At 33.5% G+C, this 19,866-nt stretch overlaps 1 protein-coding gene across 5 annotated transcripts in view; it reads right to left on the bottom strand.

Moving 5' to 3' along the window:
• LOC135127736 (paired box protein Pax-5) overlaps positions 1-19,866 on the bottom strand; it is a 265,311-nt gene that overhangs the window by 28,270 nt on the left and 217,175 nt on the right. For all 5 annotated transcript variants that reach the window (XM_064054323.1, XM_064054325.1, XM_064054327.1 and 2 more), the window contains one exon: positions 1,896-2,119. In XM_064054323.1, the coding sequence (XP_063910393.1) occupies positions 1,896-2,119 (224 nt within the window). The remainder of the gene's footprint in view (positions 1-1,895; positions 2,120-19,866) is intronic.

Genomic DNA, 19,866 nt, shown 5'->3' with positions numbered 1-19,866 from the left:
CAAAAGTAAAACACTAGGAGTTACTGAATTTTCTTCCTTTCCTTGAAAATAAAACGCTGAAAGCCCTCAAGAGCTGTTTTAAACTTTTTTCAAAATCAAAATATTAAGAGCCCTCAACGTTTTTTCAATTTTTCTTGAAAATGAAACATCGTGGATCCGAAAATTCTCCCAGTTTTCAGAAATAACAATGGCTGAAGGTTATTTTAAATATTTTTCAAAAATATTAGGGATCCCAAAAATTCTATCAATTTTTTTTTAAATAAAGCACTTGTAACGCCTACAATTCTTTCAAATCCGAGTTCTAATTTTTAAAAATAAACTCAAGAACTCCGAAGATTCTTTCAATTTTTTTTGAAAATAATACATTTTTTTCGAATTTGTTCGAACGGGCTCCAAAATTCTTTCAAACTTTTTTCAATATCAAAACATTAGGAAGCCGCGAGGTTATTTAAATTTTTCTCGAAAATGAAACATCCACGATTCCAAAGATTCCCTCAATTTTTTCAAATAACAAAGCCCGAACGTTACTTCTAACATATTTAAAAAATATTAGGTACCCCAAACATGTTTTCAATTTTTTTTTTTAATAAAGCACTTGCAGCGCCTAAAATCCTTTCAAATTCGTGTTCTAATATTTAAAAATAAAATCAGGAACCCCGAAAATTCTTTCAATTTTTTTCGAAAATAATACATCGGGGGTGTGCAATATTTTTTTCGAATTTGTTCGAGTGAGCTCCAAAATTCTTTCAAAGTTTTTTCTAAAACAAAACGTCAGGCGCCCCGGAGTTGCCGTCAAATTCATTTTAAAATAAAACACCTAGTGTCTCCAAGATTCTTTGAAATTTTTTCGAAAATAGAACTCTAGAAGTCCCCCTTATCCTATTTTTTTAACAGTACAGAGAGGCTTCCAAAGATTTTTTCGAATTTTTTCAAAAACAAAACCCTAGAGTCCCCAAGATTCTTTCAAATCTTTCCCAAAATACTACTAATACCCACCAAGGACCTCTAACACCAGTTGGAATTTTTTGAAAAACAACATGAGTCGTCCTTGAGATCTCGTCAGATTCTCGAAAGTATATTGAAGGTCTATGGTGTTTTATTTTTGAAAAATAATCGAATTTTGGGGATTTTGGTGTTGTATAATCGGATTTTTTTTTTATTTTAGATCTGTTTTTAAATAACTGTTTTTAATAGTTTCTTTGAGTTCATTTTGATGTTTTTTATATTTTTAACATTTTCCCTTGGGAAGGTGTAATGAAAGTATCAGGATCTCGGGCCACCTATTTGATGTGTTTTTGAAAAAAAAAAAATGGAAGTATCTTGGAGGTCCCTAGTGTTTTATTTCCGACAATCTTGGGGATCCTGGTGTTTTATATATATTAAAAAATGTGAAAGAATCTCTAGCCTAGTGTTTTATTTTTTAAAAAATTTGAAAGAATCTGGATTTTGATGTTCTGTTTAAAAAAAAAGGATAAACATAATTTTGGAAATTCTAGTTATTTTGTTTCTGAAAGAAAAAATTGACGCTTGCCTTGACAGTACATAAATATAAAAGATTACAATGAAATTTCGGATTATTTAAGAAATTGTCAATAATATAGACGTACAACAATTATATTTCAAAAAAATGGTCATGACTGAAACAAACAAACAAAAGTTTAGGCAACAAAGTCCTAGAATTTAGTAAACAACCCCCGCAAATATATATTACTTGGAGCAAAATAATCAACACAATGAAACTCAAATCAAAAACCAACTCTATCACTGTCAGGCTCCTTTAAGCCCGACTAATCCTTAATTCCGGAATAAAACCAAAAAGGACTACCGATCTTTACTACGCACAAACACATTCAGGTGAAGTTTATAGGATTTTTCAGTGGCGCATTCGAACTCACCGTGATCCTCTATCCTTTTCCTCTTGATGCTATTTCCGTTCGGATCGTGCTGAAGCCCAAGAATTCCATTTATACTATACGCTCCAGAGCGAGGTTCCGTAAGTTGCGTCGCAGGTGCGTGTGCGATAACAGAGACAGGACCTCCCGAAGACGACGTCGTCCCTCCACTAGTCGCTATTTGGTGTGCATGTTTCGCTTTTTCAGCCGCTTTGTTCCTTACAATCCTGCAAAAGGACAATCAATCCTTGAACGAAACGAAATTTTACAGAGAAATTTGTGTCGCGTGTCAAGCAGACAGAGCATAATCAAACAATTTGACACTATTTCAACTAAAGAAGACGCGTTTTTGTTGGAGGATTTGCGAGATCCACTTTATTAATGACTTCGCATTAAAAAGGGGGTGTTTGGGGCCACGTGTCGACTTCAGCGTGACGGCACGTGCCAGCGGCTAGCACTTCGTTCAAAACTCATTACACCAAACCGAAAAGTGCATCGCCAAACTACTTTATATCGGATTAGCCACGCTCGAAAATCCTGTTCCTTGGCCAGGATTAGTCGGCACGTCGGTGGTCCTTCGGAGCTTTTTTGCAGCTTTAGAAAGTCACGAGGCACGGAATCGAGCGTGGGTGTTATGCAACAATTTACTGCCCGTTGTGGACTTTTAATTATAATATAAGGCTCTTAGCATTAATTGTGTTCGGTAAATTACTGCAGGCATATTGAATATAAGATGCATGGAGTATGATTGTTCCTCTTGCGAGTAACAGACTATTGTGAGGTCTGTTTATGAGCCATTTGCTCATGTTAATGCCTTTAAATCACAATCAGCTTGATAGAAATCTGGTTGCCGCACAGGAGCATACCGGGACATGCGGAATTAACCATTAAGGTTTTGCTCGTTTTTGTCGTGGCAAATTGTGACGTGTCTATAATAGGGAATCGTGGCTGGGCTCGTGGTTTTCGTCGATAGGTAAATTCCGGTGCGGGTTCGAATTTCGGAGGCTTTTTTCAAGTCATGGATGGTAATTGGGCGCGATCGACTCGCACCTTTTGCGTTTTCTCAGGGAAAAATTCGCACGGTGAGTGCAGGTGCAACGAGAAAAAGTCGATGACCGGGAGTGAAACGACTTTTGTGTTCTTAGGGGATAAATTTAATTCGTTGTGGAGTAGTTGCTGGAAATGAGATTACGTCGAGGACTTTAATGAATTTAACATCCAAACAACTTAGTGCTGATGGGTTGGTGTTTTTCAAACGCAGACTTAAAAAAAATGGTTGTTTCGACAGAATTTACCTCTCCCAACTAATCCCGAAAAACCAGTGGCGTCTCCTTCAGCAAATTCTAGACGAAAAATTGTTTAAATTAAATTGAAAATCCACCAAGTAAAGAAATCGAAACAAAAAAAAGAAAAATTAAAAAATCAAGGAACTGAAAATTAAAAATATAAAAATTCGAAAAATTGAAAAATAGAAATATCGAAGATTCGAGAAATTTAGAATTTAAAAAATATAAAATTCAAATATCGAAAATTGAAGAATTCCAAGACAGAAATTATGAAAAATTCGGAAGTTAAAAAACTAACAAATCGAAATATCCAAAAGTTGGAAGCTTACAAAATTGAAAAGCTGAAAAGTCGAAAAATCCAAAAATTGAGCAATCGAAAAATCAAAACATCGAAAAATTGAAAAACTAAAACATCCAGAAATCGAACCATCAAAAGATAAAAATTGAAAAACTAGGAACTAAACAATCGATAAATTGAAAAATTGTAAAATCAAATCGAAAAAACGGGAAATTGAACAATCGAAAATTCAAAAGATCGAAATTTCGACAAACCCAGGAATAGAAAAATCAAAAATTTTAAAAATCGAACGACATAAAACGGAGAAGTCGAAAAATTCAAAGATCGAGAAATCGAAACATCAAAAATCCAGAAAATCTAAAATCCAAAAGCTCGAAAATTTGGTAAAAATCGAACAATCAGAAATTTTAACAATCGAAAATTGAAAAACTGAAAAATAAAACCGAGAAGTAGAAAAATCGAAAGATCGAGAAATTAAAACGTCAAAAAACACAAAAATTTAAATTTTGATATCTCCAAAAATTGGAAAGTAGAAATATCGAAGAACTGAAAAATCAAAAAATTGAGAAATCGAGAAATCGAATAATTGGAAAACTGTAATATCAAAAGATCGAGAAATCGAAAAGTTGGGAGGCCAAAAATCTAAAGATTGAGAAATCGAAAAGTTAAAAATCGAAAAATTGAAAAATTAAAAATTAAAAAAAGTCAACTGAAAAATTGTAAAATCGAAATTTCGATAAACTCAGAAATCGAAAAATCAAAAATTTTTAAAATCGAAAATTGAAAAGCAGAACAATATAAATAATTGAGTCGAAAAATTCGAAGATCGAGAAATCGAAACATGAAGAAATTAGAAAATCTAAAATTTAAAAACTCGTAAAAAGTCGAAAAATCGAAAGATTGAGAACATCAAAAATCTGAAAAATGTAAAATTTAATAACTGCAAAAATTAAAAGAAATATCGAAGAACTGAAAAATCAAAAAATTGAAATGTCGAAAAATTGGAAAACTGAAACGTCGGGAGATCGAAACATCAAAAGATCGAGAAATCGAGAAATCGAAATAGCAGAACATCGAGAAAGCGAACAGTTTAAAATTGAAAAATTTGAAATTAAACAAAATGAAAAGTTGAAATATATTAAAAATTAAAAAATCGATAAATCGAAAAATCGAAAATTTGAGGATTTTAAAAATCGAAAATAATAAAACCAAAAGATATAAAATGGAGAAGTCGAAACATAAAAGAACTAACAAATCTAATACTTAAAAACTCGAAAAATTGAAAAATAAAAATGTCGAAGAACTGAAAAATCAAAAAATGGAGAAAGCGAAAAATCTGAAAGTATAAAATTTTAAGAAGTGAAGAATTAAAATATCGGAAAACTGAAGAATCCAAAAATTGAAAAATCGAGAAATCGAAAAATGGAAAAAGTGATGAATCAAAATATTGAAAACCACAAAACTGATGTAATACTGAAAAATTTAAAAATCGAAGAAAAAATGAATCGAAAAATCGAAAGATCCCAAAACTGAAGCATCGAAAAAATGAAAAATTGGCAAATCGAAGTCGAAAAATCGAAAATAAAAAAATTGGATGAATTGAGAAGTCAAAAACCTGGAAACTAGAATATGAGAATTGAAAAACTGAAAACTCGAAAATTCGAGAAATCGGAACAATTGAAACATCCAAAAATTGAGAAATCGAGATAACGAGAAATCAAAGTCTCAAAAAATCAAAAAATTAATTAATTACGAAATTGAAAAATTGAAAAATTCGAAAATTCAGAAACGTCAAAAATTGAAAAACTCGAAAAATCAAAGAATTGAATCGGAAAACTGAAAAATTAAGATATTGAAAAATTTCAAAACAGAGAAGTCGAAGAATCAAAAAATCAATTAATCGCGAATTGAGAAATCGAAAAATTGGAAAATCGAAAGACTGAGAAATCGAGAAAAGGAGAAATCAAAAACCAAGAAGTCGAAACGTCGAAAAATCGGAAAATCAAAGAGTCAAAATATTAATTAATTGCGAAATTGAGAAATTGAAAAATCGAAAATTTAGAAATGTCGAAAATTGAAAAAAAATCCAAAAATAAAAGGATTGAATCGGAAAACTGAAAAATTAAGATATTGAAAATTTCAAAACAGAAAAGTCGAAAAATTAAAAAATCAATTAATCGCGATTTGAGATATTGAAAAATCGAAAATTTAGAAACGTCAAAAATTGAAAAATCGAAAAACCGAAAAGTTGAAAAATTGAAAAGCGAGAAATTGAAACATTGAAAAATTGAAAAATAGAAAAATCGAGAAATCGGGAGTCGAGAAAATAAGAAAAATTGAGAAATCGAAATAATAGCCCAAAATTGAGAAATCGAAATAACTCAAAATCTAGAAATTGAAAAGTAATATGTTAATTGCAAAATTGAAAAATTTAAAATTAAAAAAAAAAACGTAAGATTGAAAAAAATTAAAATTACAAAAATGGGCAAATCCAAAAATTGGAAAACCGAAAAATCGAAACTTTGAAACATGCATATAAACCGAGAAATCGAAGAAAGAAGACAATTATAAAAATCGTAAAATTGAAAAACCGAAAAATCTAAACGGAGAAGTAAAATTTAAAAATTCGAAAATTGAGAGGTAGAAACCCAAAAGTTAAGAAACTGAAAAATCGAGAAATCGAAACATCGAAAAGTCGAAAAATCGAAAAATTGAAGAATCGAAATAGGTAGAGAAAACTCCCAAAACTGACAAAAAATTGAGAAATCGAAGAAAAATTGAAGAATCAAACAACTGAAAAATGTCAAAACTGGACCATCGAAAAATTGAAAAATAGCGAAACATTGAAAAATCGAGATATTGGAAAATCGAAAAATCGAAACACCGAAAAGTTGAAAAATCGAGATATTGGAGCATTGAAAAACTGAAAAACTGAAATATCGAGAAATCGAGACATCGAAAGATGGAGAATTCGAGAAATCGGGAGTCGAGAAGTAGAAAAATCGAAAAATTGAGAAATCGAAATAGCCTAAAATCGAGAACATTGGCATCTAGATAAATTGAGAAATCGAAAAAAAAAAACCGAAAAATCTAAACCGAAAAGTCATCATCAAAAAATTGAAAATTGGAAAAATAGAGAAATCGGGAAATCCATAAATCTAGAAATGAGAAATCGAGAAGTCGAATGAATATTGAAAAATCTAGGACAATTTGAAGATCGAAAAATTGAAAAATCACTTATTGAGGAAATATCGGAAAATTGAAAAATCCAGAAATTCGAGAATTAAAACACTGAAAAATAAAAAAATCGAGAAATCGAGAATTTGAGGAATCGAAAAAATGAAAAATCGAGAAATCGAGAAATGAGAAAATCAAGAAATCGGAAAGTTGCAAAATCAAAAAATCGATTAGTCGAAAAATTTAAAAATCTAAAATATAGAAGCATCAAAAATTGAAAAATTGAAGAATCGAAATACTGAAAAACTAAGATATTCAAAAATTCCAAAACAGAAATGACGAAAACTTGGGAAATTGGAAAACTGAAAATTCGAAATATCGAAAAATTGGAAAATTGAAAAACTAAAAAGTTGAAAAATTGAAAAACTGAGAAATCGAAATATCGAAAAAGTGAATAACTGCAATAAATCGGAAACATCGAACGATCGAGAAATTGGGAGTCCATAAGTCGAAAAATCGAAAAATGGAGGAATCGAAATAGTCCAAAATAGAGAAATCGAAAAGTTAATAACAGAAGAATCGAAAAATTTAAAATCAAAAAAGAAACGGAAAATTGAAAAATTTAAAATTAAAAAAATAGATAAACTGAAAAGTCGAAAAATTGAGAAATCGAAACAATGAAAAATCGGGAAATCGAAAAGTGGAAATATCGAAAATTCAAAATATTGATTAAAAATATAGCACGGATTTATAAACCACATATTCAGGACTGTGTTCCTTTTTAACATAAGCTTACACTCCGGAAGTAAAAAACTAAAGAACTCACTCTTGAAATTAAAACAAGGTTGCGTAAAAGAATAAACTCTTATTTATATTGGTTGTTTGTAGAATGCTTTATGGATTGACATTCTATAATTACTATTTATTCCCACAATTCTAACCAGACCTCTCTGCCAACAACCTCTCCACAGCACCCTGTAGCGCCCAACCTTCACTCTGTAGATCACGGCGGCGTGCTTTAACACAAACGAAACGTGCGACAATTAACCGGAAACCATTCCAGTACACGCCACTTAAAGCATGTTATTGCAATCCTCCTCATTTTTAATCCCGGAATTATTTTCGAATTACGTTTGAAAATCCGGCCAACAGTGTTTCCTCGAGGACGGCATCTAACAAATCTAACAGCGACACAATAGCCGCCAAACAATAGTTGACACTTCAATACGGCAAATATTTTGCTACTGTACCCATGCCGTGTCCCTTTCTCTCCCACAGGGAACACCCATACGGGCATCTTTCCTTTGGAGCAGCTGTAAGTGCCATTGTCACATAATGCCAGGCACTATGTTATGTCTATTAAAATGGTCTCCGGTATTATGCCAGAAGTGGTATACTTCATTAAAATGTTTATGTGATACTTGAATACAGCGCCGGGGGGGCTCGGGATTGGGTTTTGAAGTTTGTAATGACCGGGGCAAGAGCTATTCGTTTCCAGCCGAGAAACGAGGAAATCCGCCAGAAAAGGCTGGAATTTTGACTTTGGAAATGTCCACGGGGGCAAGAGAAACTTAACTTAATTGAATTGTTTCAGCACACCGTGTATGTACATTAATTAATTACGTAAGGACAATTCCAGCGTATAAATGCACAATATCGATTATCGTTGAAAGTGTCCGTGTCAAGAGCGCAACCCGGTGAAGCAACAACGACAATGACAATTTTCATAACTCCTTCCCGTTTTTGCGTTCTTGTTCTTTTTCTGTTTAATTTTAAAAATGCCGCAACCTGCTTGTGGTCTCCTAAAAACCTCAAGCTTTCGAGTAATGGATTAGAAAGCGTGCAAAACTGTGAAGCAACTGCAACCAATAAGTTAACGATATTATCTCAATTAATCAAAGTACGGTTATTTTATTGCACGCGTTTAATTTTTCGACCCATCATCTCGGTTCATTATTTGAGCTCGGATGGTGATTTTTGATTCGTAACAAACGATCAAAGAGTTTCCAGACGCCACGTGCATGAGTGACGTACCGAATCAATACGATCTCGGTTTTTCTGTTATTAATTGCCGCAGTTACAAGCACTTACAGGAATGTTCGGTTGATAAAATTGTTTTTAATTTAATTTAGATTCGTGATAGGAGTGACAGTTGTTGTTGCATATTACACGCCTCACTAAGTGATAAACAAACAAGAACAGTAGTGCTCGATAGGGTAATTACATTGTAATATTTCTAAAGCTATTTACGGCTGATAAGTCGTCGCAAGTATGCGAAATTCGCTGTTTACAACGAGCGATGCGATAAGAACGAATTTACAAGGCGTGTAGAAAAATAACGGTTTTATATATCTTTCAAATGATTTTGGTGTGTTTTTTCCTAAAATCCACACCTGTACTGTTGTGATAAAGGCACAGGTTTTCACAGTATTGTGTCCAATAGTTTTGGAAATTCTGTGCCTAGCCAAATCGCTAATAAACGACAGACATACAGACGGACAGACAAAGGGAAGCAAAGAGTTACTTTTTTATATTCCAGGATTTATCAAAAGTATAAACATTGTGAAATTAAACTAAAAAACGCTTTTTACTGTTCTATTGGGCCTTAAATGTATAGAAAAAAAGTCGTTCAATTTTAATGACAAGTAAACTTCTTATTATATGTTGAATATAAAGTTGAAATAATTATGCTGGAATTATTAAATAAATGTAAATTGAAAAAATTGGATTAAAGCTATTTATACGGAAGTTCCCTTTTGAAATTTTATAATTTTTTGTTCGAAAATTCACAGGCGAAGGTTAAAAATGGGACTAGATTTATCAAGCCCAGACATTTAGCACACTTTAGTAGGGTTTACTTAGCAAAATTACTAGATGACGTCATCAAATTTTTGGTGGAGATAAACAGACAAATTTCAGTTAGTTTTTAACCATGTACACGGTAATGGTAAAGACAGACTTTCAGAGTAATGTGTCCAATAATTTTAGAAATTCTGTGTCCAGCCAATTCGATAATGATTGACAGACATACAGACGGACAGACAAAGGGAAGCGACGAGTTCTTTCTTTGTATTCTAAGATTTATGAAATCTATAAAAACTGTGAAATTAATCTAAAAAATAAAACTTTTTAGAACGCAATTGGGCTTTTAATGTGTAGAAAAATAGTCGTTCAAATTTAATGACAAGTGCAATTTTCTTCTTTGAAATAATTTTGCTTCTCTTTTTTTTTGAGAAACTAAAACTGAAACTGTTAAAGAAATATAAATTGAGAAAATTGGACTAAAGCTATTTAGACAGAACTTCCCTCTCTGAATTTTTGATTTTTTTTCTTCGAAAATCCACCCGCGGAGGTTAAAAATGGGACTAGATTTATTAAGCGCAGATATTTAGCACACTTTAGTAGGGTTTACTTAACAAAATTACAAGATGACGTCATCAAATTTTTGGTGGGGATAAACAGACAAATTTCAGTTAGTTTTTAACCATGTACACGGTAATGGTAAAGGCAGACTTTCACAGTAATGTGTCCAATAATTTTAGAAATTCTGTGTCCAGCCAATTCGCTAATGATTGACAGACATACAGACGGACAGACAAAGGGAAGCGACGAGTTATTTCTTTGTATTCTAGGATTTATGAAATCTATAAAAACTGTAAAATTAATCTAAAAAATAAAACTTTTTAGATCGCAATTGGGCTTTAAATGTGTAGAAAATAGTCGTTCAAATTTAATGACAAGTACAATTTTTATCTTTGAAATAATTTTGCTTCCCTTTTTTTTGAGGAACTAAAACTGAAACTATTAAAGAAATATAAATTGAGAAAATTCGACTAAAGCTATTTAGAGAGAATTTCCTTCTCCGAATTTTTGATATTTTTGGTCGAAAATCCGCATGCGAAAGTTAAAAATGGGACTAGATTTATAAAGCGCAGATATTTAGCACACTTTAGTAGGGTTTACTTAGCAAAATTACAAGATGACGTCATCAAATTTTTGGTGGAGATAAACAGACAAATTTCAGTTAGTTTTTAACCATGTACACGTTATTGGTAGTGACAGATTTTCACAGCAATGTGTTCAATAATTTTAGAAATTCTATGTCCAGCCAATTCGCTAATGATTGACAGACATACAGACGGACAGACGAAGGGAAGCGATGAGTTATTTCTTTGTATTCTAGGATTTATGAAATCTATAAAAACTGTGAAATTAATCTAAAAAATAAAACTTTTTAGAACGCAATTGGGCTTAAAATGTGCAGAAAAATAGTCATTCAAATTTAATGGCAAGTGCAATTTTCATTTTTGAAATAATTTTGGTTCCTTTTTTTTGAGGAACTAAAACTGAAACTGTTAAAGAAATATAAATTGAGAAAACTGGACCAAAGCTATTTAGATAGAGCTTCTCTCTCTGAATTTTTGATTTTTTTATTCGAAAATCCGTCCGCGGAAGTTAAAAATGGGACTAGATTTATAAAGCACAGATATGTAGCACACTTTAGTAGAATTTACTTAGCAAAATTACAAGATGACGTCATCAAATTTTTGGTGGGGATAAACAGACACATTTCAGTTAGTTTTTAACCATGTACACAGTAATGGTAATGACAGATTTTCACAGCAATGTGTTCAATAATTTTAGAAATTCTGTGTCCAGCCAATTCGCTAATGATTGACAGACATACAGACGGACAGACAAAGGGAAGCGACGAGTTATTTCTTTGTATTATAGGATTTATGAAATCTATAAAAACTGTGAAATTAATCTAAAAAATAAAACTTTTTATAACGCTATTGAGCTTTAAATGTCTAGAAAAATAGTCGTTCAAATCCAATGACAAGTACAATTTTTATCTTTGAAATAATTTTGCTTCCCTTTTTTTTGAGGAACTAAAACTGAAACTATTAAAGAAATATAAATTGAGAAAATTGGACTAAAGCTATTTAGATAGAACTTCCCACTCTGAATTTTTGATTTTTTTGTTCGAAAATCCACTCGCGAAGGTTAAAAATGGGACTAGATTTATAAAGGACAGATATTTAGCATACTATAGTAGGGTTTACTTAGCAAAATTACAAGATGACGTCATCAAATTTTTTGTGGGGATAAACAGAAAAATTGCAGTTAGTTTTTAACTATCTACACGGTAATGGTAAAGACACAGTAACGCGTCCAATAATTTTAGAAATTCTGTGTTCAGAATAGTTCAAATTTAAAAACAATAATTATTCGTTTTATTACTGAAATAATTTTGATGTCCTTTTTCAGAGCCACTAAGACTGAAACTATTAAAAAATCTACACTGAAAAATTAGTGTCTAAAGCTATTTGGATCGAACTTCCCTTACTTCTGAGGTAAAATCTCACAGGTATGTAGAATTACATTAGTAGGAACATTTGAAGCGAGAATTATTTGAATTTTGATTTTCTTTTCCGAAAATCCACACTTGATGACTAAAAAATTAGGTAAGATGTAGAGACCACAGATATTTAACATATTTTAGTCAGGTTTATTCGGAAAATTTCTGAGATGACGTCACTAATTTTTGGTGGGGATAAAAAGACACATTTTAGCTACATAGTAATCGCAAAGGCATATATTTTTCACGCTAAAAGTAAAAAGGCTAATAAACAACAGACAGAGACGGACAGACAAACGGGAGCGGAGAGCTATTTTTTTATATTCTAGAAGTTATGAAAATTTCAAAAATCATGAAATGAAAATAAAAAAGCTTTTTACCCTGCTATTGGTCCTTAAATATGTAGAAAACTAGTTATTCAAATTTAAAGACAACTACTCTTTTTATTACTGAAATAATTTTGATGTCCTTTTTCAGAGCCACTAAGATTTAAACTATTAAAAAATCTACACTGAAAAATTAGTGTCTAAAGCTATTTGGATCGAACTTCCCATACTTCTGAGGTAAAGTCTCAGAGGGATGTAAAATTACATTAGTAGGAACATTTGAAGCGAGAATTATTTGAATTTTGATTTTCTTTTCCGAAAATCCACACTTGATGACTAAAAAATTAGGTAAGATGTAGATACCACAGATATTTAACATAATTTTGTGAGGTTTACTCGGCAAAATTCTGAGATGACGTCACTAGTTTCTGGTGGAGATGAAAAAACAAATTTTGGCTACACGGTAATCGCAAAGGCATATATTTTTCGCACTAAAAGTAAAATGACTAATAAATAACAGACATACAGCCGGACGGACAAACGGGAGCGGAGACCTTTTTTTTTATATTCTAGAAGTTATGGAAATTTTAAAAATTATGAAATTAAACTGAAAAAGCATGAAGAATTAGAATTAGTATGAAAATGTGAAGCCAAAATTATTCGAGATTAAAAATTAGGTAAGATTTAGAAACCACAGATATTTAACAGATTTTATTTAGTAGGGTTTACTCAGCAAAATTCTGACATGACGTTACTAAATTTTTGGTGGAAACGAAAATGCAAATTTCAGTTGGCGTTTAATCATCTACACGGTAATCGCAAAGGCATGGATTTTTCACAGTAATGTGTCCAGCAGCTTCCGAGATTCTCTGCCGGATAGACAAATGGAAGCGGAAAGCTATTTTTATATATTCTAGGAGTTATGGAAAGAGTGCTTTGATTTTTTTTTAGACGTATATCCACACTCGAAGGTTAAAAATTAGATTAGATTTAGAAACCACAAATAATGAACATATTTTAGTAGGATTTACTTAGCAAAATTTTGAGTTGACGCCACACGAATTTCAGTTGGACTTTAACTGTTTACAGAGTAATTTTTTCAGTGATTCTTCATTTATGCATCTAAACATTTAATTATTGATTAATTATTATTGTTAATCACCTATTTTAAAGCTAGTTTTCTGCCGTTGTCCAAACCTCCCCGCCCCCAAACCGAGCTTTACGACCCCCCCGAAATGTAATTCAGCGAGTGGTATTTTTTACGCGTCCTTGTTGTCCAATTCCTGCAGTCATTAGACTTTTATATTCACTTAAGCATATTCGAGCGGAAGCGAAAGTCTCGCAATATAATCCGAGCTTTCGGCCCAATAAAAGCTCTCTCGGTAAGATGGCCGCTCGTAAAGGAGGTATAAAAGTGCATCAACGTTGGCCGCGGCGCGCCATAGGACAAGGAGCTATAATCTGAAGCTCAATGAACAAGCTTAATGCGCCACTCGCTTTACTGCGCCGAGCTTTCAACCGGGTTGGGGCTTTTGTGCCGCCGCAACAGCTTTTGTGATAATAACATGGAACTGTTTCTTGGTTGTTTATGTTTGCTCTTTTTGTTCAACACTATTTAACTGCTCAACGCAAATCTTTGTAGTTTTAAGCGGAGCTGGATTTTACAGGTTACACCTCCCGAAGACGGAAAGCTCGTTTCGGGGCATGATTTAACGGGGACGAATTTTGCCACTTTTACGATTCGGGAGGAGTAATAAATTAAACAAACAATTAGTGCTAACTGAGGCTCATCTGTTTTAATCCCCTATTCTCTAAGGGTCAACGATTATTATCAGTTGAGCGCCTCTTTTCAAGTGAGAAAGGGACATACGGTGCCGAAGGGCAAGCTTTCGTGTCTAGTGGGACGGACTTATTTTGTTAGAGGTATTAATTTATTCAATTGTGATGATGATTGTCCGGAGTGTCACTTTGATTTAGTGAAAAATTAATGCTAGACGATAGGCAAGTTTGAATTAAGTGACTTTTGTTGCCCTAAATTTAATATTTTGCTTTTATTTTATGTTATGAATGTATGGTTAAGTTCTTTGTATCTATGCAACTTATTAAAACATTCGCTAATAAACTGTTAAATTGCTAAAGAAAGATCTATCGGTAAAAAATGTACTGCGATTATCTTTAGATATTTCAGAAAATCCTAACATGGAAGCTTGAAGCTACTGGACGTATGGCTTGTATTAAACACTTCCTTTCTGAGATCAGTAGTAATATTAGCTACTGATACGTGTTATACAGTGGCTATGCAGTTTTATTACTAACAACGAAGAATATATTTCTAAAATATTCCAATGAATTTGTAATAACAGTAAATTAGTTTGTACATATTTAATCTAATCTGAAAGAATCTGAGTTAGCCGAGAACGGTAATAATTACTTTAGAATAGACTAGCGACCTTCTCAAACCGTGTTGAATTTAAACCCATTTTTTTCAATAATTTTTTGTTTTTGTTAAAATCTGCCAAGGATTGTATCTCTAATTTTCCACTAATACTCCTAAAATCATTTGACGTATTTTGAATTAATTCATGGTATGTTTTGAGTTTAATAAAGACACTATTTAAATAAATTGCACTACTAACAAATATTTAATATGACAGGGACCTTTAAAATACGCTATTTTGTCAGTGTGAGGATTTCTGAAAGAATCTAAGCAAATCTGAGAGAATCCGAGAGAATCTCAGAAACTTGGAAAGAATCTGAAGGAATCTGAAAGAATCTGGGGGAATCTGAGAGAATATGAGAGAAATTGGGTGATTCGGGAAGAATCTGACCGATTCTGAAATAATCTGAGAAAATCTATGAGAATCTGTGGAGAATCTAAAACAATCTGAGAGTTATCTTGAAGAATCTCGAAAAATTTAAATGACTAGAAAAATATGGAAGAATCTGACGGAATCTGAAAAAAATCTGGGACAATTTGAGGGAATCTGAAAGAGTCTCACAGATTCTGACAAATATGGAAATAATCTGAAGGGATCTCAGAGAATCTGAAAGAATCTGAAGGAATCTGAGGTAATTTGGGAGAATATGAGAGAAATTGTGTGATTTGGAAAGAATCCGAAAGAATCTGAACAAATTAGGCGGAATCTGAAAAAACCTGTGAGAATCTGTAGAGAATCTCAAACAATCTGAGAATATTTCGGAAAATCTCGAAGAATTTGAAAAAATTTAAATGAATCTAAAAAAATCTGGAAGAATCTGAAAGAATTTGAAATCATTTGAGACAATTTGAGGGGATCTGAAAGAATCTGAGAGAATCTCAGAGATTCTGAGCGATTCGGAAAGAATCTGAAGGAATCTAGCTAATCTGAAAGAATCTGAAAAAATCTGAGACATTTTCAGGGAAGCTAAAAGAATCTGAGAGAATATGAAAAAATCTGAAAGAATCTCAGAGAATCTCAGAGAATCTGGAGGAATCTGGTGCATCTGAGAGAATCTGGGAGAAACTGAAAGAATCTGAGAGATTCGGAAATAATCTGAGAGATTCAAAAAGAATCTGAGAAAACCTATGAGAATCTGTGGAAATCTGAAACAATCTGAGAGTATCTCGAAGAATCTGGAAGAATTTAGAAAAATTTAAGTGAATCTAGAAAAATCTGGTATGAATCTGGAAGAATCTGAGAGATTCGGAAATAATCTGAGAGATTCAAAAAGAATCTGAGAAAACCTATGAGAATCTGTGGAAATCTGAAACAGTCTGAGAGTATCTCTAAGAATCTGGAAGAATTTAGAAAAATTTAAGTGAATCTAGAAAAATCTGGTATGAATCTGGGAAAATATTGGAGAATCTGAAAGAATCTAAAATAATCTGAGAGAATCTGAGGGCATCTAAGAGAATATGAGAGAAATTGGGAGATTCGGACAGAATCTGAAGAAGTCTAAGGGAATCTGAGGAAACCGGTGAGAATCTGTGGAGAATCTGAGCGTATCTGAAAGAATATGAGGGAATCTGAGGCAATTTGGAAGAACGTGAGAGAAATTCTGAAAAAATCTGAAAGAATCTAAGAGAATCTGGGAGAATCCGGGACAATCTGGGTGAATTGGGGAGAATCTAGGAGAATCTGGGAAAATATGGGAGAATCTGAAAGAAACTGAAAGAATCTGAGGATATTTGAGAAAATATGAGAGAAATTCGGAGATTCGGACAGAATTTGAAGAAATCTAAGGGAATCTGAGGAAACCTGTGAGAATCTGTGGAGAATCTGAGCGTATCTGAAAGAATCTGAGGGAATCTGAGGCAATTTGGGAGAATGTGAGCGAAATTGCGTGATTCGGCAAGAATTTGAGAGATTCGGTAAGAATCTGAGAGATTCGGAAAGAATCTGAGAGATTCTAAAAGAATCGGAGGGAATAATCTGAAGAAATTTAGGAGAATTTGTAGAAACCTATGAGAATCTGAAACAATGTGAAAGTATCGCAAAGAATGTAGGATTTAAAAAAATGAAACTTGAAAAATCTGAAAGAATCTGTGAGAATGCGAGGAAATCTGAAGGAATCTGAAAAAACCTTAGACAATCTGAGTGGAACTGAGAGAATCTGAAAGAATTTAAAGAATCTGATAGAATCTGTGTGAATCTGGGAGAATCTAGGAGAATCTGGGAGAATCTAGGAGAATCTGGGAGAATCTAGGAGAATCTGGGAGAATTTGGGAGAAACTAAAAGAATCTCAAACAATCTGAGAATATTTCGGAAAATCTCGAATAATTTGGAAAAATTTAAATGTATCTAGAAAAATCTGGAAGAATTTGAACGCATTTGAAAAAATTTGAGACAATTTGAGCGGATCTGAAAGAATCTGAGAGAATCTCAGAGATTCTAAGCGATTCGGAAAGAATCTGAAGGAATCTAGATAATCTGAAAGAATCTGAAAAAATCTCAGACATTCTCAGGGAATCTGAAAAAATCTCAGAGAATCAGGGAGAATCTGGAGGAATCTGGTGAATCTGTGAGAATCTGGAAAAATCTGAAAGAATCTGAGAGAATCTGAGGGCATCTGAGAGTATCTGAGGGCATCTGAGAGAATATGAGAGAAATTGGGAGGTTCGAAAAAATTCTGAGTGAAAATCTGAAGGAATCTGAATAAATCTAAAAGAATCTGAGGAAAACTGTGATAGTCTGTGGAGAATCTGATCGGATCTAAAAGAATCTGATGGAAGCTGAGGAAATTGGGGAGAATTTGTGGAAATCTGAAACAATCTGAAAGTGTCTCGAAGAATTTCGAAAGATTAAAAAAAAATGAATCTAGAAATATCTGGAAGAATCTGTGAGAATTCGAGGGAATTTGAAGGAATCTGAAAAAACCTTAGACAATCTGAGGGGATTTGGAATGATCTAGGAGAATCTGAGAGAAACTGAAAGAATCTGAGACAATCTGAGAATATCTGAGAGAATCTGAAAGAATCTGAGAGAATCAGAGGGCATCTGAGAGAATATAAGAGAAATTGGGTAATTTGGACAGAATCTGAGAGATTCGGAAAGAATCTGAGAGAAAATCTGAAGGAATCTGAAGGAATCTAAGAGAATCTGAGGAAACTTGTGAGAATCTGTGGAGAATCGGAGAGTATCTCAAAGAATCTCTAGGAATACAGAAAAATCTTGAAAATTCTGGAAGAAAACGGAAGAGGCTCCAGGCACCTGAAATGATCTGTACAAAACTGAAACAATCTGAACAGAACTGAAAAATTTGAAACAATCATGAGGTTTCCTAATGGTCTTTTAGAAAAAGAAAACTTGAAACAATCTGAGAGAAATTGGGAGATTCAGAAAAAACCTGAGAGATTCGATAAGAATCTGAAGGAATCTGAAGACATCGGAGAGAATCTGTTGAAATCTGTTTGAATCTGTGGAGAGTATCTCGAAAAATCTAGAGAAACGTGGAACAACTGGGAAAAGTCTGTAGGGATCTGAAAGGATTTGTAAGGATCTGAAACGATCTGAATAGCACTGAAAAATTTTAAAGAATCTTTTTCACCAAATTGTACTACTAACAAATATTTAAGGTGACAGTAACCTTTAAAATACGCTACTTTGTTGATGTTAGTATTTTCAAGCGATTCTATGTTAATTAACACAGAAAAAGAGGAAAAAATAGAAGATAATGGCGCTTTTTTACGATATTTTTTTAGTTGATTGAACTGTCTTCAGGAGTTTAAAACATGAAAAAAGCTGCAGTTTGATGTAGAATTCATTGATATTAATGGCACTTTATCACAGAAAAAACAAAAAAATACTGAGTCCCAGCACGTGGGTGCTTTGGAAACGTTTCCGCGATAATCAGCTCTAGATAAAAAAGTGGCAATAACCTCCCCAAATCAAACAAATTAAAAACGCGTTTGTTAATTCCAACAAATATCTTTATTGTTCCGGATTATCATATACGACTGCCATATTGTGTCCGATAAGCTCGACATATGCACTAAGGGGACTCCACACGATTGTTATTTAAAACGCGATTAATCCGTCGATATCTGCGTCAATTTGCCGCTCCCCCCGACGAGACCTCCTCCAAAAATAAATAATTACGCATTCTCTATGTCGCGTATTAGCCAAACTCTTGTTCCATTTGCATCGTGGTGCCACAAAGAGCTCTCTAAGTCCATTTCGACGTGTTCCTCTGCCATCAAAAGCAAAGCCTGCATACATCAAAATAACCATATTTACCTCAGTGAGAGCTTATAGTTCTATCCACAAATATAATTTGCGGAACAATTACAGCAACAGAGAAAGCCGCAGTTAAGTGGCCGTACAGATGCAGCGGATCAGCTCGGTGGTGGTCGCGAAAAGGGGCGACTTTAAAGCGAGGCGGCGAGCCGTCGACTTGGCCGACTGAGCTTTCTGCTGCTGTATTAGCGAAGCACAAAGCTCTGGATCCTGTAATCTAATTTGCAATGAGACTTATTAGTTTGAGTTGCGGGTTCTGCGTTTGTTTATAAAGTGGTTCATTGATGTTATGATTAAAAGGATACTCGGGGAGGGAAATTCGCGGTGCAGCGAAGGGGCGGCGCGGGGGCGGGAGGCGGCCGTTTCGCGGGTTACGGCCACTAATTTAACTTCACCCAATTTATATACAGGCTGGTTTCGTAATAAATTTTGGTCCTTTTGGCTGCATTTTGAGCTTTATCGATGCTCGTATCAATTAAAAAGCAGTGCTGCCTGATAACTCCCCGAAATCTGATCCCATAATGCTGGACAAATTGTTTGACAATCTTATCTCCTCCTGTCTAATAAGAGTTGAAGTGTGAACCCCTAATATCTGCGGGGGTGCGGTATCTTTAAGCACATTATTACACCGACTGAGTGGTGTGTGTACACGCCCTTGCCAGATGCTGGCAGAATTACTTACATCCCATTGCTCTACGCGTTCTGCTCCCCTTGAGGCCGATGTGACTTCATATGTTAGCGAGGATTTTTAGAGGATTCTAATTTTATTTGCACAATCATCCTAGAGCGAGGGGATGCGTGGATGGGG

Source organism: Zophobas morio, unplaced genomic scaffold (genome assembly GCF_036711695.1).
Source record: "Zophobas morio isolate AGI-343-1 ecotype UQ-CSIRO unplaced genomic scaffold, CSIRO_AGI_Zmor_V1 ptg000012l, whole genome shotgun sequence".
In the NCBI taxonomy this organism is placed as follows: domain Eukaryota; kingdom Metazoa; phylum Arthropoda; class Insecta; order Coleoptera; family Tenebrionidae; genus Zophobas; species Zophobas morio.
The sequence above is the reverse complement of the archived record's forward strand: the minus strand, read 5'-3'. Positions and strand labels throughout refer to the sequence as shown.